The following is a 14659-nucleotide window of genomic DNA, read 5'->3' as shown; positions in this document are numbered from 1 at the left end:
ATATACCTCCATCCTTGTATTTCCTGTAAACTGGTAGTTATATTCAGAGAATCAGATTCAGATTTGATTCTTTTGGTTCTACTGCTTCACAGGTGATATTGGGTTCTCCCATTAAGAGGAAATAATATTCTGTTTTCTCTCTTTTTGTGATTATTACTACCTATTAATGATCATTCCCTGGATTCATTTTTTTCTTGGGGCTGTGATATTGTGATTCTGTCATTTCTTCTTCATTTATTAGCTGAAATAGTATTTTAGAAAGAAAAGTTTCCATTTATACTTGTTTGGTTTCACTAAAGTATAGTTTGTTTATACATGTACAAAAGATAGGAGAAATGTTTGATTTTCTTCCCCCCTTTATTTTCTACTTTTCAAAATCACTGGTTTCCTATCATCCCTCAACAGTGACCAGTGAAATTTGTATGATTTGTTTGTATCATGATAACATCATGATAAACTAATGGATTTAACCATATTGAATGTCTTTTGAGCCATTGTACTTGTTATTATTCTTGATACTCAAATTGCTTCATCTTTGCTTTGGGGGATCTTCTTCAAGTTCTTGAGTCCTTTTCACACTGCTCCAGTAGTCTTTTTGATTTTCACTGATTATAAAGTCTTATCAGTGGACAGAGCTAGAGCACTCATCATGAGTGAAAACTGAAATTTCTGAGTTTCAAGTTTAGGATTATAGGATATTTTTTCTTAGACTTTATATTTGTGTTTCTTCTCTTATATAAGGGTTTAGGTCTTAATGACATGAACCTGATTGCTTTTTACTTTACCCTGTATTCTACTTGTCTATGACATAGTTTTAGAATAACAATTCCAGCATTATTAATAGTAATATGATTATTAAAAACAATATAAGATATTTCTTTTTAGTCCTTAGGATTTAGCCCATCTGGAGCTGGCAGACAAATTAACTGCTTTTTAAGTCATGTTAAAGAATTACTTTGTGTAATTACACAGCAAATTCAAATAGTTTTGTCCATTTATTCACGTTGCCTTGGATTTTTAGGGATTGCTTTTTTAATTTGATTTAGTTTTGCTATTATATGAGACATATAATTCAAAGTCAGATTTATAAAGCAGAGTATATTCAGGTAAGTTTAGCATCTCTACCCTATTTCCTCCTTCCCTTATTAGATCACTTTCTTTTCTTAATCGCTTTTTAAATGTAAGGAAATACATACATATAGATGTGCACATCTTTGTGTGTGTGTACGTACATATTTATTCCCACCTGTCTTTCTTAAAATGTCATACTTACTTCTACCTTGGTTTTTATCAGTTAACAGCATTCCTTGGTATTACTCCATGGTAATAAATACATATATTTCAGTCTTTTTTTTTTAATAGCTGCATGGATATACATTGTGTGGATATATCATATGTAATTGTACCCAGTTCCTCATTGGTGGACATTTTAATTATTTCCAGTCTATTGCTATTACAAATAGTGCTGCACTAATACTCTTGTACATAAGGATTTTTAAATTTTTTTCCAGTTTGTCTTTGTGATAAATTCTTAAAAGTGAGATTTCTGTGTCAAAAGATAAATGCACGTGTCATTTTGCTAACAACTGCCACATTTTTCCACTGAAGTTTTGAGCCACTTCATGTTCCCACCAATAATGTGTGAAAATGCCTGACTCACTTCATTCTCAGCAATACAGTACATTGTCAAGCTTTTGGATTTATGCTATTCTGATGAATGAAAAAGGGAATTTCATTCTTGAGCAGGGTTGAACATGCTTCAATATACTTTTCTAAATTTACATTCTTTTACTGTTTAAAGTAATTTTTCCATGAACTTTTCTGAGTTTGTCGATGTGTATAGTCATACCATCTGTGAATGGATTTAACTTTATATAACCTTTCCAGTTCTTAGACCTTTAATTACTTTCTATTGTCTAATTACACAGGAAATACTTCCAGTGCAGTATAAATAGTGTTGGAGATAGTGAGAATCCTTATCTTAATCCTGACTTTAACAGATATTTTTCTCTTTTTTGAAGGCACTTACTATTCATGATACAGAAAAATGCCAAGCATGGGACCTAGGAACCAACTTCTTTCTCTGTGAAGACGATATTGTTAATATGAGAAACAGGTGACCATAAGATATTTTGATATGTTATCATAGGATTTTTTTGTTTGTTACTGTGGCAATTACTTAGAATATTTTCTGTATCTAAAATAATGGATCAGTAATAGTTGTTTTTAACTCATCACCATAAATTCACTCTACCATAGACATTTAATTTATATTTGTCAAAATTTTAATACATTCGCATTGCTACCTAGGAATGAATTTCTTTAAGATTATTAAAGAGATCTTTACTATTGCTGAATATTTGAGAGACTTAAGGAGCATTGACCTATAAGGGTACACTTTGAGATTTGTGACTTACTATGGAATACAGCAGTATGCTACATCTCAAGATTATATAGTTTTCTATAAAGATAAATAAGTCCTAGCTTTTTTTCCCTCTCCAGTTTATAAAATTCACAGTGAAATTGTGTAATATTCAGCTTCCTCTGATGTCATCAAAGTGCCCAGGTTTGAAAGATTGAGTATTTTTATTGAACAAAAAAGCAGTAAAGGTGTTTTGGTTTTTATTGTTTTCTGTGTGTGTGTGTGGTTTTTTTTTTGTTTTTTTTTTTTTTAGGGCCGAAGCTGTACTTCAACATGTTGCAGAATTAAATCCATACGTTCATGTCACATCATCTTCTATTCCTTTAAATGAAACCACAGATCTATCCTTCTTAGGTAAATACCAGGTTAGTACTCCATTTTGTATTAGATGTTATTGACAGACTCCAAGGCAAATCATTAAGTATTAATATAGTATTAACTAATTAAACCTAGTCTATTGAGCAGAACAAAAAATTTCAGGTTAAGAGACTTTTTTTTAGAATACTTTTCAGATCCTCTATTTTAGGGAAGGGGCCTATTGACAAAGTAATTATGTCAGTCAGCTATTTTCACATTATTGTGCATGAAAAACTACCTGGACTCAGTGGTTTATAGCAACATGCATTTCTTTCTCATGCATCTGCATGTCAGTTGGAGTGCAGATGTTCTAGGCTGAACTTGAACTCCACAGTCTGGGTTCTGGTCCATGTACCACTCTTCTGGGACCAGGAGGCTACCTAAGACATGGTCTTCTAGCAGTAGCAGAAATGCAAAGGGGCAAGTGTAACCATCAAAGCACTTTCATTTCCAGCCTCTGTTTGTGTTACCTCCAGTAATATTCCATTGGGTAAAGCAAGTCATATTGTCAAGCCCAAAGTGAAGGAGCAGGAAAGTACACTCTGCCCTTCCTAAGGTCATGGGCAAAGAGTAATGTGTAACCCAATTACAGAGGAGTGAAAAATGTGGATCAACAATTTAATCTTCATCAGGTAACAACAAAACTTCTCAGTACCTCGGATGTTCTAAAAGTGACTGGGTTGACCCAGATTTTTCTCGTGATTAAATTATCATGTTACCCGTTGTCTAGAGAAAAAAAAACACTTCTGTGTTTCTTTAAGATCTCAGTACTTCTGGCACTTATGTGACTATGTGTATGTGGGTTTTCCCCCAACACCAAGCAATTCTCCAACATTCTGAACCCCTAACTTGGTGTCCCACGGTTTAATTTAGTTTTGATACTTCCTGCTGGAGATGATAGTGTCGGATCCCACAGGTTAAGGGTTCAGTCCCCCAAGAACCCACACACAGCCATCCCCCTGCTTCTGAGGACTGGCTGTAAATCAGAGGTTTCCACAACCCCCTCCTTAGGTCTGATTTATTTGCCAGTCTGTGAGAGTGGCTCACAGACTCAGGAAAACAGTTTATTTACTAGATTACCAGTTTATTGTAAAAGGCTGTAACTCAGGAACAACCAGATAGAAGAGATGCATAGAACAAGGTATGTGAGAGGGGGTGCCAACTTCCCAATACCACCACATGTTCACATACTTGGAAATTCTCTTCAGCCCCTGATTCAGGAACTTTTATGGAGGCTTCATTATGTAAACATGAATGATTAAAACATTTATGTAAGCATGAATGATTAAAACATTGGCCATTAATGATTAAGTCAGTCTCTAGCCCCTCTCCCTTCCCCAGAGGTCTAGGATATGGGGCTGAAGTTCTGACTTTCAGATCATAAGGTTGGTTCCCCTAACAACCAGCCCGCATCCTTAGGGGCTTCCCAAAACTCACCTTATTAACATAAACTCAGGTGTGGCTGAAAAGGCATGTTATGAACAAAAGACATTCATTTCACCTTTATCACTCTGGAGGTACTTCAGGAAGTAGGACTAAATGAAATATTATAACACAAGTTGCCCTTGTAGCTCTTACGTAGAAATTATAAGAGTGTTAGGAGTTACATGCCAGGAACCTTGATTGAAGACCAAAATATATACTTCTGATTTATAATCACAATATCACACCTACTTAAAAATCAGTGTAGACTTCCATTTTTGATTGGGTAACTTGAAATCCATCCGGCTACAAAGATGCTTTGTACACTTTCTGCAGTAGAACCTGCTTAATAACCTTCCTTTTCAGTGATTACATGGGCTCAAAAAAATGTTAGGGAAGTGCTCAGAGACCAAAAATGAATCAGTAGCTAGAAGAACAGTGAACTACTCGCTGTGGTCACTTTCAGGGATAGGATTTGCCTGTCTCCGTAACCACATTTCTTAGGAATTAATGGTCACACAGAAATAAGATACAAAATGTATCTACATGAGACAGAAAAATGTAATTGAGACCTATCACTTCTTTGTGGCTCCCTGGAACTTCAGAAAGCTACACCCTTAGGAAAAGGGTATATGAAAACAGTCTTTGCCCATCAGAACAAGAAGCTTTTCCATTTTCTCTTGAGCTTTGGATGAAACAAAGATTTTTCTCAGAATTTATAACCATAGCCATTCCTTCACACGAGTTTGGAGTGAACTTTACAATCCACTGTAGTCTAAAATTTCCCCAGCTGAGAACTTAACATAAAAAGTAGTACTGAGCTGGTGTTACCCTGGAATGCCAGTCAGAAACAAAACTAAAATATCAAGAGGAATATACCATCAACCAGGCCACAGTATATTCCAGTATATAAAGCCTGTATGAGATTGTGTTTGTAATACAAAATAATATGACAGGAGAAATCAGTTCAGCATGATCAAGAATCAGTGGATGTGATAAACAATAGAATTAAACCTCCAAGAATTTCAGATAGTAGAATTGTTGGATAGGGACTATAAAATATAGATGTTCAAACTGACTAAATCTTAAAAGAAGGGATTAAATATACAGTATGAAAATAAGACACTATTGAAAACAACCAGGCAAATAGAGTCTGGGAGGAGACTGAGAGTCTCAACCTGCTTTTGCCATAAATATGAATAACCCTAGGGAAATATTTGACCTTTATGATTCTAAGTTACTTATGATAAAATCTGATTATAAAACCTTCTCCACTTATCTCATAGGATGATAAAAAATTAAAGTAAGCATTGAAAATTATAATTTGCTGTGTTAAATAATAGTGCTTGTTGGTTTCAGTAATGACACTATCAAAACAAAAGTTGTTATATTGTGAATCTGTTAAATCTGAAGTAAAAGCTAAATCAACTAATGTATCTCTTTAAAAATGTAATTGTTATCCCTTTATGCTAGTACTGAATTTATATTCTGATGACTAGGTTAGTATTTCTCTAGCAGTAACAGATAAAATCTCCAACCATTTGAGGTATATAAATAACACATAGGATTTTAAGGTTTGCTTCTAACTGTGAAGCCTGTGATGGTAATTGAATTTAATGTGGGCAGATTTTCCCCTATGTATACTATGCCATTTTATATAAGGGTCTTGAGTATCTGCAGATTTTGGTATCCACCGGAGATTCTGGAACCAATCCCCTATGGATACCTAGAGTTGGCTGTGTATGTTACTTTTACTTTTGCTATTCTGTACCTCTGAAGGTGTTAACCTTAAAATAGAATATAATAAGAGTAATTTTTTGCAAGGAAAACAGTGCATTTTTAGCATAGTGAAAACTATGTGAAATGCTTCTGATTTAGAAGTTGTACATCACCAAAATAATTGTTTATTTTCTAATATTTAGTTTCTTGTATTCTTCTCAACAGTGTGTAGTTCTGACTGAGATCAAACTTCCATTGCAGAAGAAGATTAATGACTTTTGCCGTTCTCGGTGCCCTCCAATTAAGGTAATAGTGTTACTTAATAATGACATAGTTTACCAGAGAAAAAATCACTTTCACTATTAGAATTTGTAGCTTTTCAGTGAGTTTCATGAGGAATTCTTTTTACATAAGGACAGTCACATTATTTTTCTTTTTAATTTTGGTATCATAATCATTTCCTATTTTTAAAATGAGGATCTAAATTTGGTTTATAGGCAAATTGCCAAAACTAAGGAGGAATTAAGATTAGCAGTGTAAAGAATGATAAATATTGAACTCATCATCTCACTTTAAATATGGTATGATGGTGGTTTTCAAGAAGTTCATTGTTTCTTTTAACAAATAATTAAGCATATGTCTACTGTGTACAAGATACAGTTCTGGGCACTAGGAATACATTCATGAATAGGACATACAGATTTTCCAGTTCATGAAAATTCCTTCTACTAGGAAAGATATATAATAAACTGGCAAATAAATACACAGTTTCAAGTCTTATGGGAAAAAAAGCTAGGTAGAATGTCTAAATGATGTTGGGAGGGGCCGGTGCTGATTCTCTTAGATTGAGGTCAAGGAAGTTCTCTCTGAAGAGATGACATTTGAATAGAGCCTTGAATTATGAGAAAGATCCGGCTATGTAAAGATCTGGGGAAGAATATTCAAAACATAGGGAAGAACATTCAAAACATAGGGAACAACAGCTGTAAAGATTTGTAAGTGCAAAAATTCACATAGTGTGTTTGACCAGAATGGAGTTTGGGTAGAAGGGAGAGAGTAATAGGAGAAAGGATATCAGAAGACTGAGTTCAGAGAAGTAGTTAGAGGGCTGTATCTTACAGATCTTTGAGGATATCTGAGTTCTAAGCTTTTGAGTTTCAGTCTGGTTTATATTTTTAAATGATCACTCTGGCCATGCTGTATGGAGAATAGATCAGTAGTTTTCAGAGTGTGGTATAAGGACACTGAGGGTCTCTGAGACTTTGATGGGGTCTGCAAAGTTGAAGAACTGTTTTTATAATATTACTGAAATGTTACTTGCTTTTTTTCACTCTGATTCTCTTATGGGGTACAGTGGAGTTTCCAGAGTCTGTATGATGTGTGGTGACATTATTGCTCTGATAGCTAATGGAAGGTGTGTGTATATTCTTGTGTTTTAAGTATTTCTCAGTTTTAATTTCTAACACAGTAAATTATCAGTAGGTATAACCCACATAAACAAAAGCTCTTTGGGTCATTAATAATTTTTAAGAACATGAAGGGATCATGAAACCAAAAAGAAAGAAAACTGTTGAAATTGTAAGAGCAGAGGTGACTAGACCAGTTAGGAGCTAATGCAGTAAGTAGCCCAAGTGAGACATGCTGGTGGTGCCTTATTCAAAAGAGTTGGGAATAGAGATTGTGAGAAGTCATTGAACTGAGGAATTTGAGGAAGACTAACAGAATTGAGAATAGATGAATGAGAGCTGTGAAGGAAAGTGTGATGAAGAATGACTCCTAGATTTTTGCCCAGAGTAGTTAGGTGAGTATTGATGACATTGGGAAGACTGGGAAGAGGTTTAGATGGGAAAAATCATAAATCATGCCCTGCAATTAAATACATATTACTAACTCCACCTCCTTTGTGGGGCCATTTCTTGCTTTGGAAAAGGAAAATGCTGTTTGTTCCTTTCAGATAGGCACTAAGCCATGATCTTACTGTATAAAATAGTTGTGCTAAAAATTTTGGATTGTGGTATTTACATAGTATATTTATATTCTGTAGAACATTTGTGCTCTGGTTCACAATTTAAATTAAGCAGATGAACAAGACACAAAGTAGTCAGTAAATTTATAACAGGAAACAAAAGTTTTACAAAATAATTACACTAGGTAATAAACTAAAATCTTTGTTTATGTGATTGATATATATATATATATATTCATACTTTAAAGTTGTTTTTCAAGGAAAGAAATTGTCCTTGAGTTTGCAGCTTTTAAACTTAAAAAGAAAGCTTCTAAATTTCTGCTCAGTTTTATGTCTCATAAAAAATTCTGTAGGTGCCTATTTTGATAGTAAAGGCATTGCATGATCAATTAGGAGGTAATCTTCCATTAGCCATTTCACTACTTCATGTAATAGGTGTTATATATCACTGGTTACATTCTTATACCCAAATATGAATAGACTTTAGTTTTTGCTAGAAAAATATCACTTGGTATGGGACCATATGTGTTAAAGATTAAGAGTTTTTCTTTATTATCAATATCTTTAAAAATAACTGAGCACATAAACAATTTCTTTACATTTTCTTAGACTGGAGAGTATGTGTTATAAAAATGACTTTCAGTAAAATATTTTATAAGATTGTGTTTAAGAATCTGATTTTTACTTTTCATGACTTCAATGTTTACTGTCAGTTTCTCAGTCCCTTTTCTGTTGACCACACGCTCAGCTTTCAGCTCTGTTTTATTTTCCATTAACTCTACTGCTTTTGGTGAATGGACATTCCATTCTTTTCTAAAATGAAAAGTAAGAATTCACTGCTAGACCATCAAACAAAGATACCTTGTTTCTTATAAACTTTGCTTCATTTTTAGGGCAAGGCAGAAGTTGTTATTGAAAAATTACAGATTGTATGATGATGATGTGCTGATGTTGCTTCTAATTTTGTAACGCTAGATATCCAGTCCCAAATACCAAAATCCTTGATCCCGAAACCAATTTACAAATAAATAATTTATCCTATTTGTGATCATTTTATACCCCAAAGAATATGCTTAATTATAAATAAAATTGTCATAAAAGAGCCTAAGATAGTTGAGCTTTTTTTTTCTTATATATTCTGTAATATATAAGCTTAAAATTGTTTTTATCATTTCACAGTTCATCAGTGCAGATATACATGGAGTTTGGTCACGGTTGTTTTGTGATTTCGGTGATGAATTTGAAGTTTTAGATACAACAGGAGAAGAACCAAAAGAAATTTTTATTTCAGATATAACGCAAGTATGATTATATATGTATATTATTGTATATGTATATGATTGATTTTTTAAGTTGATGTGAAACTTTTTTAAAAGGTGGTATTAGCAAAATATTAGAATATGCAATATTTTTTATTTGTTTAAAATAAAGTTGGAATATTAAAAGTGTTTCTGGATTCCTTCTAACATTATTTAATAATTGATAGACCAACAGTTGCTTATGTCGTTGATTTTAATTTTAATTTTGTTCTATGCCATGCCCCTATGGGACATGAATTCAGTATTTACCACAGTTTATTGTGTCAGATCATAGTTGTGCTAGGTATGTCATAAGTCACTTGGCCCAACACTTTGACTCCAGGAAGATGGACACATCATAGACAAGAGCTTTTCAAATTTGTTACATTTCTAAAGCATTAACCTTCAAATCAGAAGATCTGAATTTTCTAACCATGTTCTTTTTTTTTTTTTTTTTCTGGTTTTGTTTTACTTTTGAGGTAAAATTCACATAACTTAAAATTAACCACTTTAAAGTGAACAGTTCTGAGACATTTAGCACATTTAACCATGTTCAGTTAATATCGTGCTAGTTTAATTTTTTTATTCCCTAAAAGAATTAGAGAAATTATTATGATCTATTTTTACTACTTTTTCTTTTTAGCCTAAGTCATTAACTTTATATACAGTCTTTATAATCAATTTATGTTAAAGGTCAAAAGAAGACAAATATAAGGAAATGATAATATACTTTGACCTAATAGTATTTGTGCTTCTATCTTTATGCTTTATTTTTAAACCTAATGTTATGTTGCCTTTCTCACCCCTTTTTAAGAAAAATTCATTGAAAAATTATTCTGTGTGTCTTTCTGCTTACAGAATGGTTTATTGTTCAGCCTTTTACCTTCTCTAGTTATTGTTAGTTTGTCCCTGTGAATATCGTACAGTTGGAGTAAGCTCCAAGGGATCTTGTATTTCACTGATATTTTCTTTTATTGAATAGTGCAGGAAATGTGGAGGTTATCCATAAAGAATTAGAAAATATCATAAACGTTCCCATTTAACTTACCTGCAGATTATTTCTCCTTATGAATATTATTCTTGAGATATTAGTAAACCCACATTACATTAATTTTATCTGCATGTTTGTGATCATAATTATATTTCTCAGATCATTAAGCAGCAAGAGAATTTTTAGTATCTACACAATTGTGAAAGAGAATGATAATTCCATTAGGTTTTATGTAGATTAAATTATCACCTTATTTAAGCAATGTGTTGGATTATATGCAGTTAGTAAATTTCCAGGTGTTTGACCTATCTCATCCTTCCTTTTGGTGAGATAAGTGTATTTCTTATTCTTTATATTTTTCTTCCTATTTTTATCCTGATAAACTTGGCTACATAATATTTCTTTGGCTTTAAAGTATTGGACAGATTTTAAACTACCACTTTCCTGGCTTAAATCTCCATCCTTCATTCTTAGATTTCTTTGATCTTCAGAGTTGAACTAATCTTTTATGAACATCAAGTCTTTCATAAATGACTTTAGAACTTAATATTCAGTCACTTTGACTTTTTTTATAAGTCACAATAATCTTTGAATCTATGAAACATTTGAACTCCTTTATGGAATCTGTTTCCCCCAATCAGAGAAATTATATTTTTAACATTCCTAATAAAATAAGTGGGTCCCTGTTTTGTGAAAGTTTTTTTTTTTAAGTTTAATAATACATTTTATTTAACCCAGTATATCCAAAATGTTATTATCTCAACATGCAATCAATATGAAAAAGCATTAATGAGATATTTCCCATCCCTTTTATCATACTAAGTCTTCAAAATCTAGTGGACCCTTTTATACTCATGGCACATCTCACTTTGGATCTGCTGCATTTCAAGTTGTGACAGGTTTTTAAAATCTTGCTATTACTATAGAAGAATGGCTTGGAATTTTGGTTGTTTTGAGAATTTTATGATAACATGGGTTCGTTTTTGTGTGAAATTGGAATTTGTACAAAAAAGAAATACATGGCTTTGTTTTTTAGTAGATTACTCTTATTTTTAGGCTAATCCTGGCGTTGTTACTTGCCTTGAAAATCATCCACACAAACTTGAAACAGGACAGTTCCTAACATTTCGAGAAATTAATGGAATGACAGGCTTAAATGGATCTACGCGAGAAATAACTGGTGAGTTTCTGTGTTTTATTAATTCATTTATACTTATTCATTATTCAGCACATTTATAGTTCAGGCTCTGTTCTCAGTGTTGAGAATACACTATCAACTCAGATAGACATGATCCAATTCCCTGGCCTCAAGACATTAAATCTAAGTAAGGGGATGTTAACATTAAGCTGTGATGATGGTATAAAGAGAAAAGATGTTCTAGGAACTTTAAACTTAGCAAGGAAGCCTACTCAGTTTTGGTATAACAGCTGTAGAGACAGGGTATCTTGATTAAAATTTGAAGATTGCATTGTCTTAGGAAGGTAATGAAAAGGAAAGAACAGTCTGTGCAGAGACAAACAGTAAGAAGCAAGACACAATTCAAGAACTTAAAGATATAATGTGACAGGGCTGGCAGTGAGAGTTGAGATAGCAAGAGTCTTAGGACATTGAGGAGGAAACTTTATTATCTCATATGGTAGATGAGCGAAGATTCTGTCAACTTACTTATTCACACATTAGGGAGTGAAAGAAAAGGAGCAGGTTCTGAGAGAAATTAATGTGTCCAGTCTGAGCTTGCTGGGTGAGGTGACAGTGAAGTATTCAAGCAAAGATACCTGTTTTTGTCCAGTGGCTTTAATAAAAGGGATGAATGAATGTTACTGTAGGCAGATGTGTTGGTTTATTAGCAAGAAGCTGCAGGGATCTGTTCTGTTAGTGAACTAAGGTAAGATCCTGACCCAAAGGAGAGATAAGGTGACGTGGCCAGAGATTTGAAGAGAGTAAACATTTTAAAAAATAGATTATCAGGCTTCATTTAGGGCCCATTTGAAGTTGAAGATAATTAATTTGTAGCACTGTTAGTCTGCATAGTTTATGGTTTTCTTCCAAGCCATGTTTAAAAGAGTTAAAAACATTAGTAGATGTCTTATAACTCAGAGACAGCATGTTTACACCTGCTCAGCTGAGAGTGATTCAGTTTTATCTCTAGGGCTTTTGAAAGTATAATTATGTGATTAATGTATAGACTAGTAAATGGATTACTTTTTTTTTTCTTTTAATGACTACAAAGTGAATCCTTAGGAGAGAAAAAAGTCAGTTTCTGTTACAAATTTATAGCAAAACTTTGGTCTGTATTTAAGAATTTTTGATAATAAAACTTTTGGATTTTATTTCCCAGACTATACATATGTAAAACACAGGTTCATATCATTGATATTAAATAATTTGTATTGGTTTTTCCAAAAATTGACTAAACTAATTATTTAGGATTATCCTTTGTTGTTTTGGGGTCCACGTAATGATGGATTGTGGTACTGGATCCGAGTCTTGAGGCTATATATATGAAAGGAGGAGCCACTGGATGTCAAGAAATGAAAATTTTAAAAACTCACATTTTGTACCAAAAATTCTTTGGGCAAAGAGAGGATATTTAAATAGAATAGGTGTTTATGAAACTTACTTTTTTCTTAACATTTATTAATTTATACTTACTGCTCTAAAGTAATTTTCTGTTACTTGAAAAACATTTTAAAATAGCTACAATATGCTTATTCTAGATAAACATAAACATATAAATGTTTAAATAGAGTTAAAAATGAGTACTATTTCAGACCTCCTCCCACTCCAGAGGTGTGGCAGCCTAAGATTGTTGTTTACTCTGCTGACCTGTTCTGTCTCCTTAATATATAAGGCTTGTTTATTTAATTTAATTTCTTGAAAAGTCAGATAGTTCAAACAGTAGAAGGCAAATGTTCATAGTGAAAACTTTTCTGCCCATCTGTAGATCCTCCTTGTTACTACCTATCCAGTGTTCTCAGTTTTTGTGTCCTTCCAGGGTTTCCTTATGCAGTTTTATATGCAAAGTAGCATATTACTCATAGAGCTACCCTTTGACTTTTCATTAAATGAATCATCTAGATGGGTGTTTTTACATCAGTAATTGCATAACAGTCTTTATTTTTTCCCTTTATGGCTCATAGTATTTCAGGCATTATTGAAATTGGTATAGTATATCACTTGAGCTATCCCTTCCCCGAAAATAATATAGTATAATTACATTTTACATATTATGGATAAAATTAAGTATCTCATCTTAAGTTTTAGAGCTATTTTTTCTTTTAAAGTGAATCATCCTTTACCCATTTTCTTGTTGAGTTTTTGATCATTTTCTTAATCATTCGCCGGGACTCCTAATATACAGGGCATATTTACTGAATTGCTTTTTTTTTTAATATGAGTCACAAATATTTTTTCTAGTTTGGCATTTGACTTTGCTTGTTATAGTTTTTATTGTGTGTATATAATGTCAAATTTTTCAATTTTTTCTTTTATGGCTTTTATTTTAAGTCATAATTAGAAAAGCCTTTCTCTACTGCAAAGTTTTTCTCCTATACTTCTATCTAATAAAATTTTTTACATGTTTTTGGACATTAAAACTTTTATCCATTTGGAATACTTTCCTAGGTGGCTTTTTTCCCTGCAAGATTTGTTGAGTAATCTTATCTTTTCTTTATTGGTTTGAGTTGCCACCTTAATTTTGTCCCTCGTGGATCTGTTTCTGAGTTCTCTAATCTGTTTTGTTTGTGTACCTGTCTATTCAGGAGCTAGTATCACTGTAGATTAATTATTAAATATATATAATAAATATAAATATATTGATTATTGAGGCTTCATAAAATATTTTAATATCTGATGATAACCTCTTATCATTCTTTTTTTATCCTTCCAAGTTTTCTTGGCTAATTTTGCTAAGTCCTTATATTCATATTGGAAAAATAATTTCTCTTCCCACACTTCCTCCCACCCACCTCCCTACAAAAAGATTTAAACTGAGACCTTCTTAATTTTGTAAATTAGAGAAAATTGGTATTTTATGATGATAAGCCTTCAAATGTAAATGCTTAGTATGTAATGGTTTTCTTTTTTTTCTTCTTTTAGTGTTATCACCATTTTCTTTTAGCATTGGTGATACTACAAAACTGGAACCTTATTTACACGGAGGCATAGCTGTTCAAGTTAAGACTCCTAAAACATTTTGCTTTGTAAGTATTTTTTTCTGCTTAAAAAATACTTCTTTACAGAAGAATGACAGCAAATAAAATAATTACTTAGTTAACCAAACAATAATTCAAAGGTTGAACAGATACTGATTTTCTATTTGTACCCACTTTGAGGAAAATTGTATCAATCTATGGAAATAAACTGATATCAACAAAAAAATTTACAATAGTAACACATATAATTGAGGTATATAAGTTACCTCAAAGAAACTGCACCTTTGTGAATCATGAAAAGGTTGATCATACTTCTTAAAATTACTTCC

At 32.5% G+C, this 14659-nt stretch overlaps 1 protein-coding gene across 1 annotated transcript in view; it reads left to right on the top strand.

Annotated features, from left to right (window-relative positions):
* UBA6 (ubiquitin like modifier activating enzyme 6) overlaps positions 1-14659 on the top strand; it is a 69526-nt gene that overhangs the window by 19988 nt on the left and 34879 nt on the right. The window contains exons 5-10 of the mRNA XM_006217846.3: positions 2022-2116; positions 2676-2787; positions 6146-6226; positions 9066-9188; positions 11232-11355; positions 14275-14378. Coding sequence (XP_006217908.1) covers positions 2022-2116; positions 2676-2787; positions 6146-6226; positions 9066-9188; positions 11232-11355; positions 14275-14378 — 639 coding nt within the window. The remainder of the gene's footprint in view (positions 1-2021; positions 2117-2675; positions 2788-6145; positions 6227-9065; positions 9189-11231; positions 11356-14274; positions 14379-14659) is intronic.

The sequence above is a fragment of the Vicugna pacos genome, chromosome 2, assembly GCF_048564905.1.
Source record: "Vicugna pacos chromosome 2, VicPac4, whole genome shotgun sequence".
NCBI lineage: Eukaryota > Metazoa > Chordata > Mammalia > Artiodactyla > Camelidae > Vicugna > Vicugna pacos.
This window is presented reverse-complemented; position numbering and strand designations above follow the sequence as displayed.